Below are 20,660 nucleotides of genomic sequence, written 5' to 3'. Positions count from 1 at the left end.
AGGGTTACAAAATAACGTGAACCACCATAGGTATAATTATCAGGACCAGGGTCCTCTGCAAGAGCAGTGAGTGTTGACAAGTGCTGAGTCACCTCTTCATCCCCTTTCTCTATTTTCTTTAAGTATGATAAGAAGCCATGTATAGTGGTGTATGCTTATAATCCCAGCATATGGGGGATAGCATGTACCAGAGGCTAACTTCAAACTCTTTATGTAATAGTAATTAAACGTTGTCTCAAAAACAAAACAAGCATTTAGAATTTGGGTCTAAAGGGCTAAATCTATGCTTTATAATAGTTTGTGTTTATTTCATGACAAAGAAATGCAATAGAAAGAAAGGAGCACAAGACACAAACTTGAACAGACCAGCTCAGCTACGTTCTAGTTTTATGATGGTAGGCAAGTTACTCAACCCTTTGAGTTACTCTCATAAGTAAATCAAGGAAGTCAGGTATGGTGGTTCATGCCTGTAATCCCAGGATCGGGGGAGTGTGGATTAAATCAGAATGAGAAGGAGTTCAGGGTCCTCCTCAACTACACAGAGCGCTTGAGATGAGCCAGGCTACCTAACCCTGTCAACAATGATGATGAAGATGAGGGGTATGGTACACACTCCTTTGATACCAACAGTAGGGAGGCAGAGGCAGGGGGCAAGTTGAACTCTGTGAGGTCAAGGCCAGCTTGGTCTACATAGTAAGTTCCAGGCCAGCTAGGATGACACTCAAAATAGTAATAAATAATGATAATAATTAATAGCTAATAATGTGACTCATGGAAAATAATAACTCTCTATAGTGTCATGAAAATTACAACTACTGTATCTAAAGCATGGTGTCTAGTAGATTCATTCAATAGACGATGATGATTATAAGCTTTCCGTATTGGAATGTGTTTCAAAGAACCAAAAGGTAGCCAATCTGATTTTTTTTTTAAATTTTACCAATATGTTGACTAAATCGTTGTTAAGCTAGGCATGATGGTGTATGTTTTTAATACCAGAATTTGGGTGGTAGGAGCAGGTTAATCTCTGTGGGTTTGAGTCCAGGACATCCAGAGCTACATAGTGAAAAACTGTTTCAAAAAATCAAAAATAAATCATTGTTGATTTTACCCAAACAACTGTGTGAACCAAGAAAAAGTTCTACAGTATGAGGGCTTGTGTGTCTCTCCTCCATACTTTATAAAGCTCCATTTTAACGCTTTTGTGACCAAAAAAGCTTAGATAAATTTTGCATTTTTGTTTTAAATTTGGCTCACATTCCATTAACACTGCTTCCAGCAGAAAAACAAATGACAAATGGACAAGGAGAGCAGGATGCTAGCTTGCTCTAAGTCGTGTATTTTTAAGTTGGTTTATAAATTCGCTTTCCAACTGTGAGATGTTTTCTGATCTTTTGGATTTGTTTTCTTTTGAGTTGTCTGCAATTTCATTTAGAAAGCTGCCCATGTTGGCTTGCCCATCTTCTCATCCCCTGGTCTGTTCAGTGACCTCTGTTCCCTCTCTACCTTACTTCAGGTTCCTGGATTATGAGAGTGCCAGCCCTGCTCCCTAATGCTTGGTCTTATGCTGACTTGATCTGTTTATCTCCCTTCTGTGCTTACAGGTTGTTATCCAAAAATGCAAATGGGGGAAAACACACTTCCCCCTGTATTCTTATAATTAAGAGAAAAGAGCGTGTGAGAAAGAGTTGAATTTGATTGTCAAACACAAAGTTTTAAAGATGTTTTCATAAGTTAACTCATTGGAAGTTCTAGATCATAAAGTGGAAAGAGTAGGGGCTAGAGAGATGCCCATGGTTAAATGCTTACATGGACCTGAGCTTAGATCCCCAGCATCTGTGCAAAGTCAATCGCCTTGGCCCAGGCCCGTATCCCAACCCACTGAGACAGAGACAGGTAGGACTCACTGAACAACATCTGGATGTCAATCTCTGGCCTATGCATGGGCTAGAGTACTGTATACACATATACTGTATATATACATACACTATAATTACAAAAATAAAACTTTAAATTAAAATAAAAAGGAATGTAAGTATTTAACCATGAGTTAACCTACATCCCTGAGCACTAACTACATCTCATTAGTAAAATTAAAGTAAGGACATGGCTTAGCTCAGTGGTACAGCACTTGCTTAACAAGTGAGGCCCTGGGTTTGCTCCCCAAGTCCTACCCTCCTCGCCTCACAGAGCTGTGGTCTAGATCACCTGATGTAAGAGAGTCGATGTACTTTGCAGGAAACTCATTGCAGTTTATGTTGCTATCCCTTAAAAGATCATATGGAGTCCCAGATAAAAAGAATGATCGTTCTCTGCATTCTCTTCCCGCGTTTAGTCCTGAACTGATTCCAGAGTGCAATCTCTTCCAAGCAGGGAGAAAATTCAATAGACTGGGTTTGGAGGCGTCAGAATAGGAAACAGAAAGCGTCAAGGACTGGGCTGGTCACCCAGGACAGAGGCAGGATAAAGAAGAATGCAACTGGGATAGCAGAGCGTCTCGGGGATGGCAGAGCATCCGGGGATGGCAGAGCATCCGGGCTGGGATCTCACGGCTACAGGAGGCCGGTCAAGAATGATGCTATCTGTGCTCAGTCACGTGGCTTCTCTTATAAGATACAAGGATTCTGTTTTTAACTGGATGTTCTGGGTAGCTGAGTGAAGAGGAGTATGATTGAGGAGTCTGGACTAACTAGAAAGTATAAGTAAAAAATGGATGATGCCAGTATTGTGCACAATTATCACACACACACACACACACACACACACACACACACCCTCAGATTTTAGAAATGAAATCTCTGGGCCTTCATTCCAGTTCAGAATCCATGATCCTCTGTTGACCTACATGAATTAATAGCAAGGCTTGGGGACACTCATCTGACATGGTTAAATTCTTCAAGTAGTTTTGCCTGTCCACAGAGGTTGACAGAGCCCAGAAAAGTTCATGCCAAAGTTTTTAAGTTTTTCATATAAACAAAGCTATAGAATAAAATGTATACCCTAATGTTTTTAGTAGGAGAAACATTTTAAAGACCAGTGAGACAGCTTTGAGGTAAGGACACTTGTGGACAAGCCTGATGACCCAAGTTCTGTCCCTGGAACCCACATCACAGAAAGAGATCTGACTCTCACAACTTGTCCTCTGACCTCCCCACACAGCCCATGGCACGCACGCACGCGCACACACACACACACACACACACACACACACACACACATACACACGCACACGCACACGCATACGCACGCACACACAAATAAGTCTTATTTTTTAAGTAAACAGAGTGTGCACATTAACATGGTTGCATCTGTTTCATAATGTGGAGAGTTCTAATTTATTTTAAAGGAACAACCTAAAAAAAGAAAGAGGTAGTAATACAAATGTGCATGGCTCGTTTCCCTGGTTTTCAGATAAGCTAGGCAGGAAGGAGACATGGTGCCCCTTCCTTCTTCCTGCCCTTCTGAAACCCTGCCTGGCATCTGGTAGTGACTTCATTCCATTTCAATATTGACCTCCTGAAGTCAGAAAACCGAGAAAGTGAGGAAAAATAAAGTAGGAAATGAATAAAGAAACTAGAAAGGTAAAAACATGGGGCTGCTTGTACCAGAAGCTTTGGTGACTGTGCAGTTAGAGGTGGAGGCGGGAGGGTCAGAAGTTCAAGGCTATCGCAGCTACATAGCAAGTCCGAGACCAGTCTAGACTACAGGAGACCTTATCACAAAGTGAGACACCCGAAGGAACCAAGTAAGACCAGCAAAGGTATCAAAGGTGTTAGTAATACACCGGAGTGGGTCTGATGAAGGAAGACTGGCACTCAGGCCCACGTTTTCTGCTTCCATTACCAGATGCATATCTTCAGGAAAATTATTCAACTTTTTTGAGCCTTCTTTTGAGGTTGAGAAATAGGTATATGGTGAAAATTAAATGAACATGCAAAGTCCTTAATACAGTGGTTGTAGAAGGGACTAAGTAAATTTTGAGGATAAATATAATTACTCCCACTTTAAAGTGGAGTTGTTTAAGGTTTAGAAAGACCAAGATTTATTCAAGTCTGTAATTTCCAGGCTGGGGCTTGCTTCTACTGTGTGGGAGCTCCAAGGACCACTGGGCAGGGGCTGTGAGCCCAGGTGCTTTACCTGCCAAAGATCCAGGCCAAGGACGCTGATATTATGGTAGTGACAAATGGTGGGGTCAGGCCTGTATTTGGGGTTGTCTATCTCTGGGTGAATCCACTCCCCCTGGTAATTGGGATTGTCAATGATCCGAGGCTTCCATTCTCCCTAAACAGAAAACCGACCAAGAGTGGACATGTCAGTAATAATTTTCCATTTTTCTAATATTACACAGTCAAAGAGCTTAAATCAATTTATAAAGAGATGTATGCCAGCCTCTTAGAACTCTTCCTCTCTCTGAGTAAAAGTGTAAGACTCTTCCCAGTTCCCTTTTCCACTAACTGGAAGTGAAATGACATGCAGGGGTCTGTTCTGGTGTGGCCCTCTCTCTGAACAGGCATATCCATGAAGTTAAGAAAACATAGCTTCTTGGAAAACATTCTCTGAATACTGTGGCACTTGGTCTGTTCTCTGTCTCCTGTGTGGAACAGGAAACTGTGGCCAGATAAAATCCTGCCCCTGTCAACTCTTTTGCTGGGCCACTTGTTGGCTGATTCCTTTAGTTCTTGCTTCTGACATGAGAGCAGGAGTTAACCCTTAAAAGGAACTTCCTCTATCCTTAAATACCCTGGACTCATGCAGATCCCACTCTTTGCCCTTCTAGCCTGCTTGTAAGACATTCAATTCCTGAGTCCTGGCCCATTTTCTGTTTGCATCATGTTCCTTTAACTGGCAGCTTCTCCCAGCTCTGGACAAGCTCCTTGCCCAAGCCTGCCTGAACCATTATAAGTGGTTCAGCCTCTTAGTTCTGGTCTTACCATCCCTCCCCCCTTATAAGTAGGAAGAGGCTGAGAATAGGGCTCTGATAGGCCAGCGTCCTATTCAGAGTGTACAGGGGAAGCGCAGGGGATCAGCGAATTTCTACTTTGTTTTTATTTTGTTTTATTTTATGGTGAGACATGGTTTTGCTGTACAGCTCATCCTGTCCTTGAACTTGCAATCTTCCTGCCTCAACCTCCTGAGGGCTAGAATTACAACCTGCAGGCTAGAAATTGTGTTTTATAAGTTAGGATTTACATGCACACACCTAGTTTGTGTTTTATGAGTTAGAATTTACGTCTGATTTCTCTTTATAGATTTTCATTGACAAGAGAGGCTCCCCACCTTGTACTTGACATTTGGTATCAGGGGCCCTTCCCACACCCCATCCATTGCCTCATTCCAGTCATCCGGCTTCTTGGCATCAGGGTCTGGGATGAATTCAGAGTCCTGCCAGTCCTAAAACAAAATGTTCCTTCATGAAGATAGACATGATGTGGGAGGAAACTGGGGACTCAAGTACAGACAGGGGGAGTTGGCTCCCTACCCACCCTGCCCTCCTGCTCTAGTATGTGATGGCCCAGTGCAGGAGAGACTCTACCCCTGGGTGCACCATCATTCTGACCTTGAGTACTTTAAACTCACTTCGGATGGGAATTCTCCTTGTCTCTGACCTCACACTGCCTTCAGTCATATGAGCTGCTGCTATGGTTTGTATGTGATTTGCGCCCACACAGTCTTTACCTGTAGTCTTGCTACCCTGAGCATGCCTCCCGGACCTGGCTTGAACTCAGACCCTCATTTTCTCACGGCGCCAACAACCCAGACACTTGACTTAATCATCTGCTTTAATATCCTGACTATACCTCTTCTCCCTAAGATTGCTTCCCCGCTAAACTCCCTCTGACCTCAGGTTTCTTATCTTCAGGATCCTCTATCTGTAGCCGTTCGTCCCATTTCCTCGGTTTCCTGGCGTAGGGATCTTTTATTTTCTTGGGAGGCAAGAAGTCCCAGTCAGCTTCCAGTTCTCCTCCTGTCACCTTCTCATTGTCAATTTTAACCTCGTAAGTAGCATTAGGGCGAAGGATCAGTGTGTACAAGTGAGTGTCTTTATTAATCTATAAAGGGAATGGGCACTGTTTCAGTCCTGTATAGAACTATTGTAGATCTCAGACACTCGCCTGAATGCTCCCTCCCACATATCACACACACTTTACCACATCCCTTCTCCCCTTCTTCTAGCTAACACTCCTGCAGGGATTCTGGGCTCACCCTGAGGTCATACTCTGTGTTCTCCACCATCCTCTAGCCCTTACCCATCTGAAACTCTGATTATTCTCTGACCTACCTTGTTTTCTGTCTGTCCTACTAAACCGTGAGCTTCTCAACAGTAAGGCTCATGATTTCTCTTATCGTGCCTAAGCTTGCAGGCTCAGACTCGTCCCAGAGGAGGACTTCGAACATCACATTCAGCCCTGTGTAGACTTCAACACAAGGTCCAATGCCCCAGGCTTTATGGGCTTTTCTAGATCTGGTCCTGCCTTTCTCTTGTGCTCCAGCTCTATCAGCCCTCATGTTGTGCCTTAGTTTCTTAAATCTCCTTGACTTTTCTCATGCAGACTGCTCATCCAGGAATTGATCTCTCCATAAAGTCGTCACACTCGTTTTCCAGAGCATATTCATCTTTCAGCACAAAGGAAGACTTCTCCAGGAAGCAATTCCTACCTAAGCCTCTAGGTTGAAGAGGAGCCCCCTTCTCTGCTTCAGTGTCATGTGGGTAGTCACTTTTATTTGTGTGACTCTTTACTGGATTGTAAAATTTTTGTTGTTTTGGGAAGAGCTTGCTAAATTGCCCAGGTTAACATTGAACTCACAACTTCTTCACCTCAGCCTTCAAAATAGCTGGGATTATAGGCACAGATCACTGTGTTAGGCTTTACTGTGAGTTTGGTTCATTTGAAAGCCCTGTCTGGGGGAATCTATCCCATAGCCAAGGCCCAAGACAGAATTAACATTTGGTTAATAATGGCTGTCAGGACTATTGACTGAACATGCTCCTACTGTCTTCTAGATAATGTAGATGCTTCTAACTTTACGTTACTGAGGTAAGCTGACCCCTCCATCTCATCTAAGCATAGCGTTCCTGACCCCCACCCCAATATCTAACAGTGAGTAACTATGCCACATCAAATATTGCACTATATTAAATCCCAGGGGTTTTGGTCAGCTCTTCCTTTCTGAACGCCTTACAATGTGTAACACATCTCTAGGTCTGCTTAATCTGTAGAATGGGGATTATAACATTTTAATTGGTAGAGTTCTATAAGGAAAAAATGAAATACCATATATTAAATTTTTTTTCCTGAGATTGGAGAGATGGCTCAGCAATTTAGAATACTGGCTTCTCTTCCAGAGGACCTGGGTTCAACTCTCAGCACATGACAGCTAACAAAAATATGGTATACATAACTTTGGAATAGGGGACCTGAAATCCTATTCTGACCTCTGTGGGCACCAGGCACATATGTAGTGTACAGACAAATACATATAGCAAAATATCCATACATATAAAATAAATAAAAGTTAAAAAAATAAAATCTTTCGCTCTAGGCTGAGGACTAGTCCACATACTCACCCTGCACTTGAGGGTCTTGTTGTTCTCATGGTATTTCCCTCGGTGATAAAGGATGACCTGTAGTCTGTTGTTGCCAAAGCCACAGATGTCTGGGCCTGGAAATTAAACCCCAGAGCATGATTTCACATCTATTTCAGGCAGTGTGCCCAGTTTGAGGCCAAGACCCAAGACAGATGCAGCCTGTGTATCTCTCCGTGGTTCCAGAAAGAGACAGATGCCACACTCAAAGTCAGGATTATTTGAGAAGGATTTAATAAATGGGATTTTTTTTTAACAAAGGGGGAGGCAAGACTTTGAGAGAAGGAAAGGTACAGTGATTCTCATGGGTAGCAGCACCAAAGGGGACAGGAGGAGTGAGAGAGAGTCTGGGAGCAAGCACAGCAGGAGAGATGTAGGCTTTGAGTTAAGAGATATAACTCTCTTCTCTTCCTCTAATCTCCTGCCAGAGCTCCATGACCAAACCAACGGAAGCCTTCTGAAGTCAGGTATCTTAGCTAGGGCGGCTATTGCTGTGATGAAACACCATGACCAAAAGGTAAGTTGGGAAGGAAAAGGATTTATTTGGTTTACAATTCTACATTGCTATTCATCACTAAAGGAAGTCAGGACAGGAACTTAACCAAGGCTGGAACCTGGAGGCCATGAAGACCCGGGTGCTGCTTAAGGTCTTGCTCCACATGGCTTGCTCAGCCTGCTTTCTTACAGAACTCAGGGTTACCAACACAGTGATGGCCCCACCCACAATGGGCTGGGCCCTTTCCCATTGATCACTAATTGAAAAAATGCCTTACAGCTGGATCTTATGGAGGCATTTCCTTTTTTCTTTTTTTTTTTTTCTTTTTCTTTTTTTTTTCGGGGCTGGGGATCAAACCCAGGACCTTGTGCTTCCTAGGCAAGTGCTCTACCACTGAGCCAAATCCCCAACCCCGTGGAGGCATTTCCTAAACGGAGGCTCCTTCGTCTCTGATGACTCTAGCTTGTGTCAGGTTGGCACACCACACCAGCCAGTACATCGGGCACTAATTCTAACAAATATTCATTGCCATCTCACTTTAGATCGGGTGGCTCAGAAAAGTCCAGCAGCGTGCCCAAAGATCTGGTAAGACGCCTTGCAAGGATCCAAAGCCACGCCCACCTAGTGACAGAGCCTGTGACCTCTGCTTTGTGACAGTTCTAGTTAGAACTGCGGATTGGAGCTGGGAGGCCAGAGAGGTCTGAGACTTTCACTATTGCTCTCATACACTCACATACTCACAACCCACACAGAGCTTCTCGGCCTTTCAGCTAATATCAAGTATGAAACATATTCACACATACACATGCACGCATACACCACACAACACATATACTCATAACAGCACATACTCACACACGCACACAAGGCATTTACCCTGTACTTTACCCATATTGATCTTCTCCCTACTTTACCACACGTTTGAATTTCATGCCTGAGCCTTCACATTCTGTTGATTTTGTCCTCGTTACAAGCTCTCCTCCTCTTATTAAAACCTAACTCACTCTTTAAGGAGTAATTAATACCTTCTCCAAAAAGCCTCAGTTATATTCAATCAGGCTTTCTCTTATGATGTCATAGCAGCTTCTCATCAATACTTTTCTCCAAATAATTTTTAAAAAAGATTTATTTATTTATTTATTTCATATATAAATACACTGTAGCTGTCTTCAGACACCCCAGAAGCGGGCATCGGACCCCATTACAGATGGTTGTGAGACACCATGTGATTGCTGGGACTTGAACTCAGGACCTCTGGAAGAGCAGTCAGTGTTCTTAACCACTAAGCCATCTCTCCAGTCCTCCAAATAACTTTAGAAAGACACTCTGTAGCCTTGGCTGTCTCACCGGTCAAATGAAAGACCACATCCCTAGAAGTTGCTCTAGCACTCCATAGTTAACACAGGCATTCAGGGGCTCATGCTTGGTGCTAGGCTTTGCTCAGGGCCTAGGGAGAGAGATTCCATGTAACCTTGGGGAGAAGGTAGGAACAAGGAGTAGAAGTGGGGGGTGGCCTAGGCCCTGAGATGGGAACAGTGAATGCACAGGCCATGAACTGTGGAAAGGCTGTGTGTTCAAGTGATGTATGGACAAGGCTGGCCTCAAATTCCTAGCAATCCTCCTGTTTCTGCCCCTGGTTACTGGTATGTAGCTAACACTTGGTTCAGTACCCTTTTCAAACTAAAGTTTTATTTTTATGTTTATTTTATTATGTGTATGGGTTTTGTCTGCATATGTTTCTATGCACCACTTATGTGCCTGGTACTAATGGAGGCCAGAAGAGAGGGAGTTGGATCCCCTGGAACTGGAGAAGGTTGTAAGCTGCCATGTGAGTGCTGGGTCCTCTTCACTGCTGAGCCTTCTCTCCAGCCTGGCTTAATACTTTTTAGGAATATAGATTTCAGGCTGTAGAGATGGCTCAATGGTTAAGAGCACTGACTGCTCTTCCAGAGGTTCTGAGTTCAAATCTCAGCAACTACATGGTGGCTCACAACCATCTGTAATGGGATCCGATGCCCTCTTCTGGTGTGTCTGAAGACTGCTACAGTGTACTTATATATAATAAATAAATAAACCTTTAAAAAGAAAAAGAATATAGATTTCATTCTGCTTTTTAAAAAGTTATCCAGCTGCTTTAAGGAAGAAGACATTGGCTTTATAGACAGACTGACTCAAATTCTGACTTTTTACTTACCCTCAGCAAATTCCTTGCCTCAATTTCCTTATCCACAAAATGGAGATAGGAACACATGGTCCAGATTCTGAAGAAAATACAAAGGTGCTGGGGTAGACACACTTTACACACCCCAAATGTTCCTCTGCACAATGAGAGAAGGACTGGCAGCAGGTACGCGGGCTTGCACCTATCATCCCAGCACTGGGGAGGCTGAAGCAGGAGAATCACAGTGGGTCTGAAGCTACTGCCCTACTGGTGAGGTTGGAACTACAGAGTGAGAACTTGTGAAGGGGAGTGTGAATTTTAAGGAAAAAGGAGGGTGCAGACTTTAAAGGGGAACAGTGAAGCTGAAGAGAGGGATTTGAAAAAGGAAGAAGAGCAGGTAGGGGGAAGGAAGGAGAGGAGAGGGGAGGGGAGGGAGTAGGAGGGAGGGAAGGGAGGGAAGGGGGAGGGAGGAGAGGAGAGGGGAGGGGAGGGAGTAGGAGGGAGGGAAGGGAGGGAAGGGGAAGGGAGGAGAGGAGAGGGGAGGGGGGAGGGGAGCTAGCTGAGGCTGCCAGGGAAAGAAGTGCTAAAGAGAATGAAGGGCATGTTAGTGCCTGCCTTCCAGCATAGCCCTCACTGACTTTGTATAAACCTTTCTGTCTAACCCACATTCTTCATCTGTGCTTTAGAAATTGGAGTGCTTGGTGCCTGCTGATTTTTCAATATCATGTTGAAACTGGATTCAATTTGGTTGTGGCTAAAAGCTGGATCTCCTCAAGAAGACCTAGTTACAGATGTCACACTCTGCGCACTCACAAATGCTTACAGAAGGTCATTCCCCTGACCTTGGCTGCCTTTCTCTCTGAGGCTGAGCACAGTGCCTTACTGTAGGCCTGTGTGGCTCCTTTTCTGAGAACTAGGCTGTCTCCAGGCCCTACAGACTTGCCGATGCCATGTGCTTCCCCCTGGTTGGTCTATTTATATTAACATTCGGGTTTAGAGATGTCGTCTCCTCAGGTCTCTAGAGAGTCCTACTACACGAGGGATATGGAGTTATTGAATTACAAACGGTCTGTTCCAGATCTATGTAAGTCTTTTCAACCACCACAGTGGTTCTTATACAAACCCCAGGGACTGAGAACTGCTCCCAAGGAGCTTACCGAACATGATGTAATACTGGGATTCTGAGTGCATATCCTCCTGGTTCAGCGTGGCAGGAAAGAGTTTCACATACCCACCGCCGCAATCGATGCCCTGCTCATGTTTTACTGAAAACTGAACCACCAAGGTCTCATTCTCATTGCTGAATGGCTTAAACCTGGCGGAAAGGGCATAGAACTTGGCATCTTCTGTGGTCTGGAGACCTGAGAGCAGAGAGAAAGTGGAGAGGCTTCAGACTGAAGTTCCCAGGGAGGCCCAGCGCTTGACTTAACTTAGTTCTAGTATTTCCTCACACACGGTATGCCAGGCGCTGTGCATGGAGTATTATGATGCTTTCCCACCCCAGCCTCTGCGCAGCTCTGAGAAATGGGCACCGTGCCCGTTTAATAAGTTAGGAGGCTGAGTCATGGGGAGGGAAATCGATCTGCGTAAGCTGCAAGGCAAAGAAGGAACCTGACTGGAATTTTTAGCCACATTGATACGTTCTTTCCCATCATCCGGTTACTTATTTTCTAGAGACATTTCAGCATCATTCTGCAGCCTTATAAGCCAAGGCCCTGCCTGGCTGAGGCTGGCTAGGCAGCAGAATAAGGTTCTGCGGTGTATAAGGTCTACAGCGGAAAGAGGCCCAGAGTTGCTAAACAATTATTAAAAATAACAATTGTTGCTACAGTTCACTGAATATTTTAATCTCCAAATAATTTACCTCTTTTGTAAAAATTGAGTGTGTGTCGTGTGTGCATGCTTCTGGATACATAGGCCAGAGGGAGATGCCAGTTGCCTTGCTTTCTCTGCCTTATTGCTTTGAGACAGGGCCTCTCGCTGAACAGAGCGCTAGCAGCCAGTAAGCCAAGCTACTGGCTATCTCCGCCCTAACCCCTATCCTAGGGTTACAGGAGTACACAGCCATTCAACTTTTTATTGGGCCATAGGGATTTATTCATTAATTTTACCAGTGTATACATGTTTTGTCTACGTTTATGTCTGTGCACCACATGAATATGGTGCCCACCGATGTCAGAAAAGGGCAATGGATCCCCTAGGACAGGAGGTCACAGGTGGTTGTGAGTTGCCATGTGGATGCTGGAAACCTGGGTCCTCTGGCAAATCAGCCAGTGCTCTTAACTGCAAGGTCACGTCTCCAGCCTTGGTTCTAGGGATTTGAACTCAGGTCTTCACTCTTGTTCAGCAAGCATTCTTACCCAGTGTAAATCTACCAAGTCCTTAACATTTAACTCCACCAGATAGGTTTTTTTTTTTTTTTATTCACACAGCTGTGTGTATTCAACCCTCATAGTAACAATGAAAAGTGAGCAGTTTTATCACTTTGTTGTGAAGTCGTTGAAACAGTTTCACATGACCGATCACTAAACCAGTTGTTAGTGCAGAGACCCCAACCTCCAGTGAATGTCAGAGCTGTCAAGGACCCCAGAACTTTTCTAGGCAAACCATATGTAGTAATTAAATAGAGAGATCCTTGCTAAGGAATTGTGATGGTGCAATCACAAATGACGGAGATGTGGAACTACTGAATAAGTGTTAAATGAAGCTGAATGTGGTGGCATACACCTATAACCCCAACCCTTGGGAGGTGGAGGCACGGGATAGGTAGTCCAGGGCCAACTTGCGTTATACAAGACCCTGTCTTTAAAATATGCTAAGTTACAAGAAGGAGCATGGGGCCTGATTCAGACAAGGTTTCAAGCATTTCTTGAATACCAAGCTCTGTGGTAAACAGTTTCACATCTGACATCATGCTGGGAGCTGTCTATGTTTTGAAGAGTACTTTGCACTTCTCTCATGGCCTCTAAGGGGCTATAAGGGCTAGGAAGGAATGAATAGATTGCAGAAGGCCAAGCTTTGAGTCTCTGCCCTGCCACACCCTGCTATAAAAACCAAACCAGCCTCCTTCTGTCAGTCTCACTGTTGCCACGGCATCCTTCCTGACAACCCAGGGTCTAACGGGCTTGAGTATGGAACGCAGGAAGATGGAGCAAGAAGCCAGATGGTAAGGAGATGGAGCAGCCTGTACTGCAGTACCAAGACACCGGTGTCCCGGGAACTGCTCACTCTCCAGCAATGTGTCCTCTGAAAACAATTTTCCAGAGGATTTGAATAAGATTTTAAAATGCTCAAGCCAGCTTATAATTCCCTTTAATAAATATGAAAATGAGATTCATAACAGTAACCAGATGGAAGAATGGGAAATCACTCCAGGGGATGATCAATGAACTCTATTTATAGAACAAAAGCTTTCTCAGACCAGACACCCACGCCTTCAGTCCTTGTCCTCAGAGCTCGCCCTTCCTCCAGGGCTATTTGGCCTTTACAAAGCTGTCTACTGAGCATGGCAGGTGATGGTCATCTTCCTCTAATGGCAACACTTGGAGAAGTAATAAGACAAGCTCCAATATACAGCTCGTCAATTAGGTCCTCTCCTCTCCACCGCGCAGAGCTGCTCTAGAAAGAGCGACATTTGGGTGCTTGGCAGTGCGTTTCCAGGTTTCCGGTGCAGAAAGCTACTTGTAAAATCCTAGGACTTTAGGGGAAACAGCACACATTAGTGTTAATGAACTCGGTCCCTAGAGTCAGATCCAAAGCCGAGTCTCAGCTGTTCCCTAATACTGTAGAGTATAGCCTCGGGCAAACATCAAAACCTTCGCGAGGCTCCTCTGCAAAGCTGGGAAGGTAATAACCTCTCGGTGAAAATGTTAGATAGATGAAAGGCATAATATGCAAAGGACCAGCTTAAAATATCCTATTACTCAGCTACGGGGCATAATAAATTTTGTGGAGAGACTACTCTTTTCCTTTTTATTTTAAGGTTTATTTATTTTATGAGTACACTCTAGCTGTCTTCAGACACACCAGAAGAGGGCATCTGATTTCATTACAGATGATTGTGAGCCACCATATTGAATTCATATTGAATTGAATTCAGGACCTCTGGAAGAGCAGTCAGCGCTCTTAACCGCTGAGCCATCTCTCCAGCCAGAGACTACCCTTTTTTACTAACCAATGTTTCCGTGTGTTTGATTGTGACCAGGTCTTACTTTGTATTCCAGCCTGCCCTGGGACCCATCATTTACCCTAACCGGTTGCAAGCTGGTGGCCTCAATCCCCTGAGTTCAGGGGTTACAGGCATGCGCCACTATGTTCAGCTCCGTCCACTTTATTTCCTTCATTTGGTAAGAGAAATGAATTGGTAATCACGGATAAAAACAGTTGAGTAAAAGTCATGCAACCATTCCGTCCCTGAATTCTGGTATTTACCTTTATCTCTCTCTTTATCTTGATAAAATTTTCCTGAATCAAGCCGGAATTTACCGTAATCTGACTGATGTTTAGATTGCACCCACCGTTTTGTCCATCCATCTGTGGAGAAGGGAGGAAAAAAAAAGCACTCAAAGGAATTAAATTATCGGTGCTAATTAAGTTCTACGTGCAGAGTGACAATGTAACAGGTGACTCAGAATATTCCTGAAATCATGCTCACCTCACAGTACCTGGAACCCATTATTCATGTCCGGTCAGGGGGAGCTGCTCAAACGCCAAGCACCTGAGCCACTTTTCCACCAACACCTCATTCATGGTGGTTAAGCCCTGAAAATCGCCATGGGAGGGTGTAGTTGGAGGGCAGGAAACGCTTATTCTCGCAAAAGTAGACGGAAAATGAGCTTATGAGGTCTAAGCCCTTACGCACATTTATGCTTTGTGTAAAATAATAAAACCTGCTCTCTCAGAGAATAAACTAGCAAAACATTTCATACTTCTTAAATTAGTCATGATCATCACGAACAATCCATTTCTCCTGGCCCCTTTCTGTTGCTTAAACTCTGCAGACTCTCCTTGCAGTTTTCCAATGCTGATAAATGTGTTTTGCTTTGGCACTGACGGCATGCAGACAAAGAAGCATTCTTTTGAGGAGCTGGCTTTCCACCCAAACACTCAGTGCCTAATCCCTTGCCTCAGAGTTGCTGACTCCCACTTCCTGGGACCAATCATAGTCCCAGAGTCACAGCCATTTGGCAGCTTGAGATAGAAGAGGCTTTGAGGGAGGCTTTTATCTCCTCTCCTCCCTGCCTCTGAATGGAGTTTCTCAACTCTTACTGCCTGGTAGGTAAAGGCAATGCTTCTTCTTATCTTCTCGGGGAAAGCCTCACATCAGCACACATCCAACAAAACACTGGGAGCTGGCCGTTGTCAGTTCCTCTTACTCAGGGCCCAACTCTGATGACTCGACTGCTTCTCAGGAAACCCACGGGTGTGGGCTTGCCTTCCTAATTTTTTATTTTTATATCAGCACAGGCTGGTTTTGAACTCCTGATCCTTACTATGTCTTTGCTTCCTGAGTAGTACTGAAATTGCAGACAAAAAAATACCACTGCACCCAGTGCTTGCTACTGTGTGTGTATGTGTGTGTGTTTATGTGCATGTGTGAATGTATGTGTGTGCATGTGTATGTGTGTGTGAGTATATGTGTGTATGTGCATGTGAATATGTGTGTGTGAGTATATGTGTGTATGTGCATATGAATGTGTGTGTGTGCATGTGTATCTGTGTGAGTATATGTGTGTATGTGCATGTGAATGTGTGTGTGTGTGTGTGTGTGTGTGTGTGTGTGTGTGTGCAGATAGTGAGATGAGTGCAGTTAGATATGCACATTGCCTGGTATTTACTTACATGTGGAGGTCAGACATCACCCTCCGGTGTCCTTACTCAGATGTGATTGTCTTTGCTTTTTGAGACAGACTTGCTCATCATAATCTGGGTCTTGCTGATTAGCTTAGACTGGGGAGCCAGCAGACCCCAGGGACCCTCTTGTGTCTACCTCACAATGCTTTAATAGGAAGTACATGCTACCATACTTGACCTTTTACATGGGCACTGGGAATTGAACTCATGTCATCAAGAAGCATGGCAAGTACTTTACTGACTGAGCAGTTAGTCCCCTGCCCTTTTGGTGGTGGAGCTTCACTTCGCAGCCTTAGCTGGCCTTAAGTTCATAATTGTCCCCCTCCTTCAGATTCTTGAGTTCTGAGATTATGGGCACACACTATCAAGATTATACTGTGGGATATCAGATGATAGGCACACACTACTATACAGTGGAATCCTATTTCAAAAATGAAAGCAGGAGTGGAAAGAGAGAGAGAGAGAGAGAGAGAGAGAGAGAGAGAGAGAGAGAGAGAGAGAGAGAGAGAGAATGAGAATGAATTCCAAAATACATTGCTGTGGTATAATGCCCATTTTTAATTAACAGCACTTTTAAAAGAGCAGGTAGCCAGTGGTTAAATGCACCGGATGCTTTTGAGAGAGAGAACCTGGGTTCAATTCCCAACACATGGAAGCTCACAACTGTTGGTAACTCCAGTCCTGGGGGACCCAATGCCCTCTCCTGTCCTCCATGTATGCATGTGGTACAAAGACAAACATACAGGCAAAGCACCCATACACATAAAATAAAAATAAGTAAACTCTAAAAAGAAAGAAAAACGATAGTATGTGCAAGATCATTCTGATCTCATTCTTTCTCCAAAGCAGGAATGACATTCCGATGTGAACACTGTCTTCTCTATGCAAAAGGAAGGCAACATTCTTACTATCAAGGACACCAAGCTGAGGCTGAAGGGATCTGTACAGCAGACCTTGCTACAGTAATCTTTATCTTCTTAGTCACCTCTGTACCCAATTTGCTTTCCTTCTCTGAGCTCCTTCACCTTGCCTCAATTTGCCACTTACTATCACTTCAGTGCATGTGATTGATTGTATAACTTCTTCATTGCTTGGGGGCAGGGGGACGTGTTTTGATTTTCATGTAGCCCAGACAGAGGATTACCTTGAACTTCTGATGCTCCTGCCTCAGACTCCTGAGTTCTAGAATCTCAGGTGTGCACCATCCCACCTAGCTTTCTGTTGGTCTGCCATTTCTTTATAAGGACTGCTGGGTTAATATACTTTTAAAGAACTCATCTGTAATAACCTTTTAAAGACACTCATGTACTTAGTGCTGTTTAGTCTTTGTCAGCGTGACACAAGCTAAAATCACCTGGGAAGAGGGACCCTCAACCCAAGTCTTGCCTCCATCAGACGGCCCTGGGCATGTCTGTGGGGCATTTTCCTGGTTAATGATAGACGAAAGAGAACCTAGCCCAGTGTAGGTGGTGCCGCCCAGGGCAGGTGCAGTTGTGTTGTATAAGATGGTAGGCTGAGACATCTGTGGACTGTGAATGAGTAAGCAGTATTCTTCCATGGGTTCTGTCTCGGGGTCCTGCCTTGGCTTCCTCCATGATTGACAGTAACCCATAAACCAATAAGCTCTCTCCTCCTAAAGTTGTGTGGTTGCGGTGTTTTATAGCAACAGAAAGGATGCTATGATAAGAATAACGAATATATTGATTAAATAAATATATGCTTTTCCCCAGGTTAATCTGTCTTGTGCATGTTGATTGGATTCTTGGGTTAAAAAAACCAAAAAATCACAAACATACCTAAAATTTAAAGGGATGTTGCTCAGTGCTAGAGGACTTGATTAGCATGTAGGGCCCTGGTTTGCTAAGCAAACCACAAATAAGTGGTAAAACATCCATAAAGGGGAGAGAGTAAAATTCCTCTCTCCGCCCCCAACACTTCCCGGTCTTCCTGGTTCCCTCAATGTCTCATTGTCTTGGTGAATGAGTTTATCACCTCTCCTTAATAGCAGGGTTGGGGGGGTGGGGGGGTGTTGGGGAGTGTGTGGCTCGAATAAAGTGGGTTCTACGTATCTGGTCATAGTTAAGCCACTGAAAGATAAGCATTGATTCAAAAGCTAAAAGTCAGATTGAAAGTCAGCACAAGGCCCTGGGTTCGGTCCCCAGCTCCGAAAAAAAGAAAAAAAAAAAAGTCAGTATGTCTTAGGCCCTCGTGGGGCTTTCTGAAGACTTCACTTCGTACTCAACTCCATATTCATAGATGACGCTGCGTCATCATTTCCACTTTGTGCTCAGTGCACTGGGGGTGAGGTTTCCCCCCGGGCTGGTACTCCTGGATCCTATCAGGAAGCAGGATGAGCAGGCCAGTCTGCTGCACCCATGGCCTCTGCAGCAGCCTCTGCCTCCAGGGTCCAGTCCTGACTTCCTTGGTGATGAACAGTGAGGCGGAAGTGTAAGCCAAGTAAACCCTTTCCTCCCCAAGTTGTTTTGGTGATGGTTTTTCATCACAGCAACAGTGATACTGACTGGGACACCTAGTAACTGCTGTACTTGAGATCTGATCCTAAATCTGTCTGATTTCAAAGCTGTCTTTCCTCTGGAAGGCATGAAGAAAAGTGTTATGTAGAAAAAAAAAAAAAAACCCGCACTATAATAATAGCTACTAAAAAAAGATTTAAAAAATGAATGGTATTTTAAAAAGAAAAAATAGCTACTACTTAGCAGCCATATGTCAGGCATTGTGCTGAAGGCTGGGCACGCGCTCTCTCCCTGCATTCGCATAATAGCCCCGTGATGAATGCCCTATTTTTTTTCCATTAAAGGTGAAGAAACTGAAATTCAGAATCTCTCTCAAGAGCCCACTTTATGGGGAAGGGAGCAAGCCAGGTTTGCATCCAGGTCTATTCAACACGGAAGTCTGGACTTTCAAGCTCTGGATTATATAACTTCCCTCGAGGCCACGTGTGTGAAAAACCCATTATAACCTAAAAAGTGGGTACTTAATAATAGGTCGGTCTTGTGATGTTCTATAATTTTTGTACAATTTGGACAATGTCTCTCTTTCCCGAGTTCCAAGATTATTGCGTTGGCCATTGTGTTCCAGTGTGTAACACAGAGTAAACTGCCCAAGATCATTGCTGAACGAGTGAAGAGACTCATGGTTTTGCCTTTTGTCTAAGCCGTAACATTCTCAACCTTACCACTGAAGGGGCAGTTCCTAATCACTCACATGACACATGTTGACTGAGCCCACCAAACCTGTAGAAAGAATTATACAGCTTTGGCCTTGAGCTCCAGGGTAGAAGAGATCAAAACAGAATTTCAAAGTTCACAATCTTAATTATTCTTCAGGGTGAAGAGTATTGATATAAGTTGAACCTGACATGATTTAAGTTATCTCAAAATAAGGAGCTTCTCTTGGGGCTAGAAAGTCGGTCAACAGTTAGGAGCATGTGCTGCTCTTCCAGAGGCCTATGTTTGCTTTACAGCACCCACATGGTGGTTCCCTTGTAACTCCAGTTCTAGGGAACATGATACTTCTTCTGACCTCTGTAGGCTCTTTCACACACATGGTACGAATACATACACCGAGACGCATACACATGAACTAAAGCAAGTATTTAAAAAATGGTAGCTTCTCTGTAGGAAAACAATGTCATGTAATTAATAAAGTCCTACTTAAAACACACCATGCTTTTCTTCTTAATCTTAAAGCATCATAATATCAGAAAAGGCTTAGGTTAGAGTGACTAACTGGTCATTTACTTTTACTTCTACATATTGCAGATAAGGAAACTGAGGCCCACAGAAGGAAGTGACCCATTGGTGGACACTTAGTTTCAAAGCTGCACATCTGATTCTAGAGCCAGGTCTTCTGCAAACATTTATGGAGCATTTGCTTTGTGTCAGGCACCTAGCACACAGACAGGAATCTGACAGGTCCCCTTCAGAGACCTATGATCCTCAGGGGAGTCAGGAAGTCTAATGGAAGAGGCCCTCCAGTAAGCAACTGAACAGTAACCAGACAGACAAGTGAAGCATCAGAGCGGAGGACAGCACGGAGTATATGAGATTCCACAAATCATAGGCTACTAACCATCAGGGAGAGCTTCGGAGAAAGTGGAAACTGAAATACTGAAATGGCAGGAAGGTGAGGCGTGGGTGTGCTGAACAGAAAAGTTGCATATCAAAAGACCAGAGAGGGAGAGGGTGCAGGGGGAGAGGAGAGCAGTGCATTAGCTGAGGTTGGAGGCTCTTCTACCTGCTAAATCTTCCCTCTAAATTGGCTAAATATTTATCTCCAAAGAGCGCTCTAACAAAAAGCAATGTGTTCAGGAGCTGGCACATCTAACTGATAAATGGACACAATCTTCCGCAAACCTGTGCAGATATAGAAAGGCGAGGAGGTCACACAACTGTAAAACCTGCAAAATACTGGGCATGGGGACTCATCTTCTCCACTAGCTTCAGAAAAATGTTTAACGTTTTTAAGACCCAATTTTTCATCGATAGAAAATATTACCTGATTCACAGGGTTTCTGGAAGAATTTTTAAAAATAGCAATGCAAC

At 44.0% G+C, this 20,660-nt stretch overlaps 1 protein-coding gene and 1 long non-coding RNA gene across 19 annotated transcripts in view; one reads left to right on the top strand and one right to left on the bottom strand.

Moving 5' to 3' along the window:
- Nucleotides 1-19,235, top strand: part of LOC108351012 (uncharacterized) — a 47,815-nt gene extending 28,580 nt beyond the window's left edge. For 4 of the 9 annotated variants that reach the window (XR_015621058.1, XR_015621059.1, XR_015621057.1 and 1 more), the window contains 3 exons: nucleotides 6,552-6,705; nucleotides 8,014-8,102; nucleotides 18,914-19,235. This is a non-coding gene — a long non-coding RNA (uncharacterized LOC108351012). Of the gene's footprint in view, nucleotides 1-6,551; nucleotides 6,706-8,013; nucleotides 8,376-14,465; nucleotides 14,589-16,944; nucleotides 17,829-18,913 lie in introns of those variants that run through there. The other 5 variants (XR_015621062.1, XR_015621065.1, XR_015621060.1 and 2 more) reach the window with 3 other exon arrangements.
- Nucleotides 1-20,660, bottom strand: part of Calr4 (calreticulin 4) — a 35,158-nt gene that overhangs the window by 3,739 nt on the left and 10,759 nt on the right. For 4 of the 10 annotated variants that reach the window (NM_001431272.1, XM_087551195.1, XM_087551196.1 and 1 more), the window contains 6 exon segments: nucleotides 4,138-4,281; nucleotides 5,278-5,391; nucleotides 5,841-6,050; nucleotides 7,568-7,662; nucleotides 11,400-11,603; nucleotides 14,674-14,775. In NM_001431272.1, the coding sequence (NP_001418201.1) occupies nucleotides 4,138-4,281; nucleotides 5,278-5,391; nucleotides 5,841-6,050; nucleotides 7,568-7,662; nucleotides 11,400-11,603; nucleotides 14,674-14,775 (869 nt within the window). 10 annotated transcript variants of the gene reach the window in all.

The sequence above is a fragment of the Rattus norvegicus genome, chromosome 5 (genome assembly GCF_021556685.1).
Source record: "Rattus norvegicus strain SHRSP/BbbUtx chromosome 5, alternate assembly SHRSP_T2T, whole genome shotgun sequence".
NCBI classification, from domain to species: domain Eukaryota; kingdom Metazoa; phylum Chordata; class Mammalia; order Rodentia; family Muridae; genus Rattus; species Rattus norvegicus.
The sequence above is the reverse complement of the archived record's forward strand: the minus strand, read 5'-3'. Positions and strand labels throughout refer to the sequence as shown.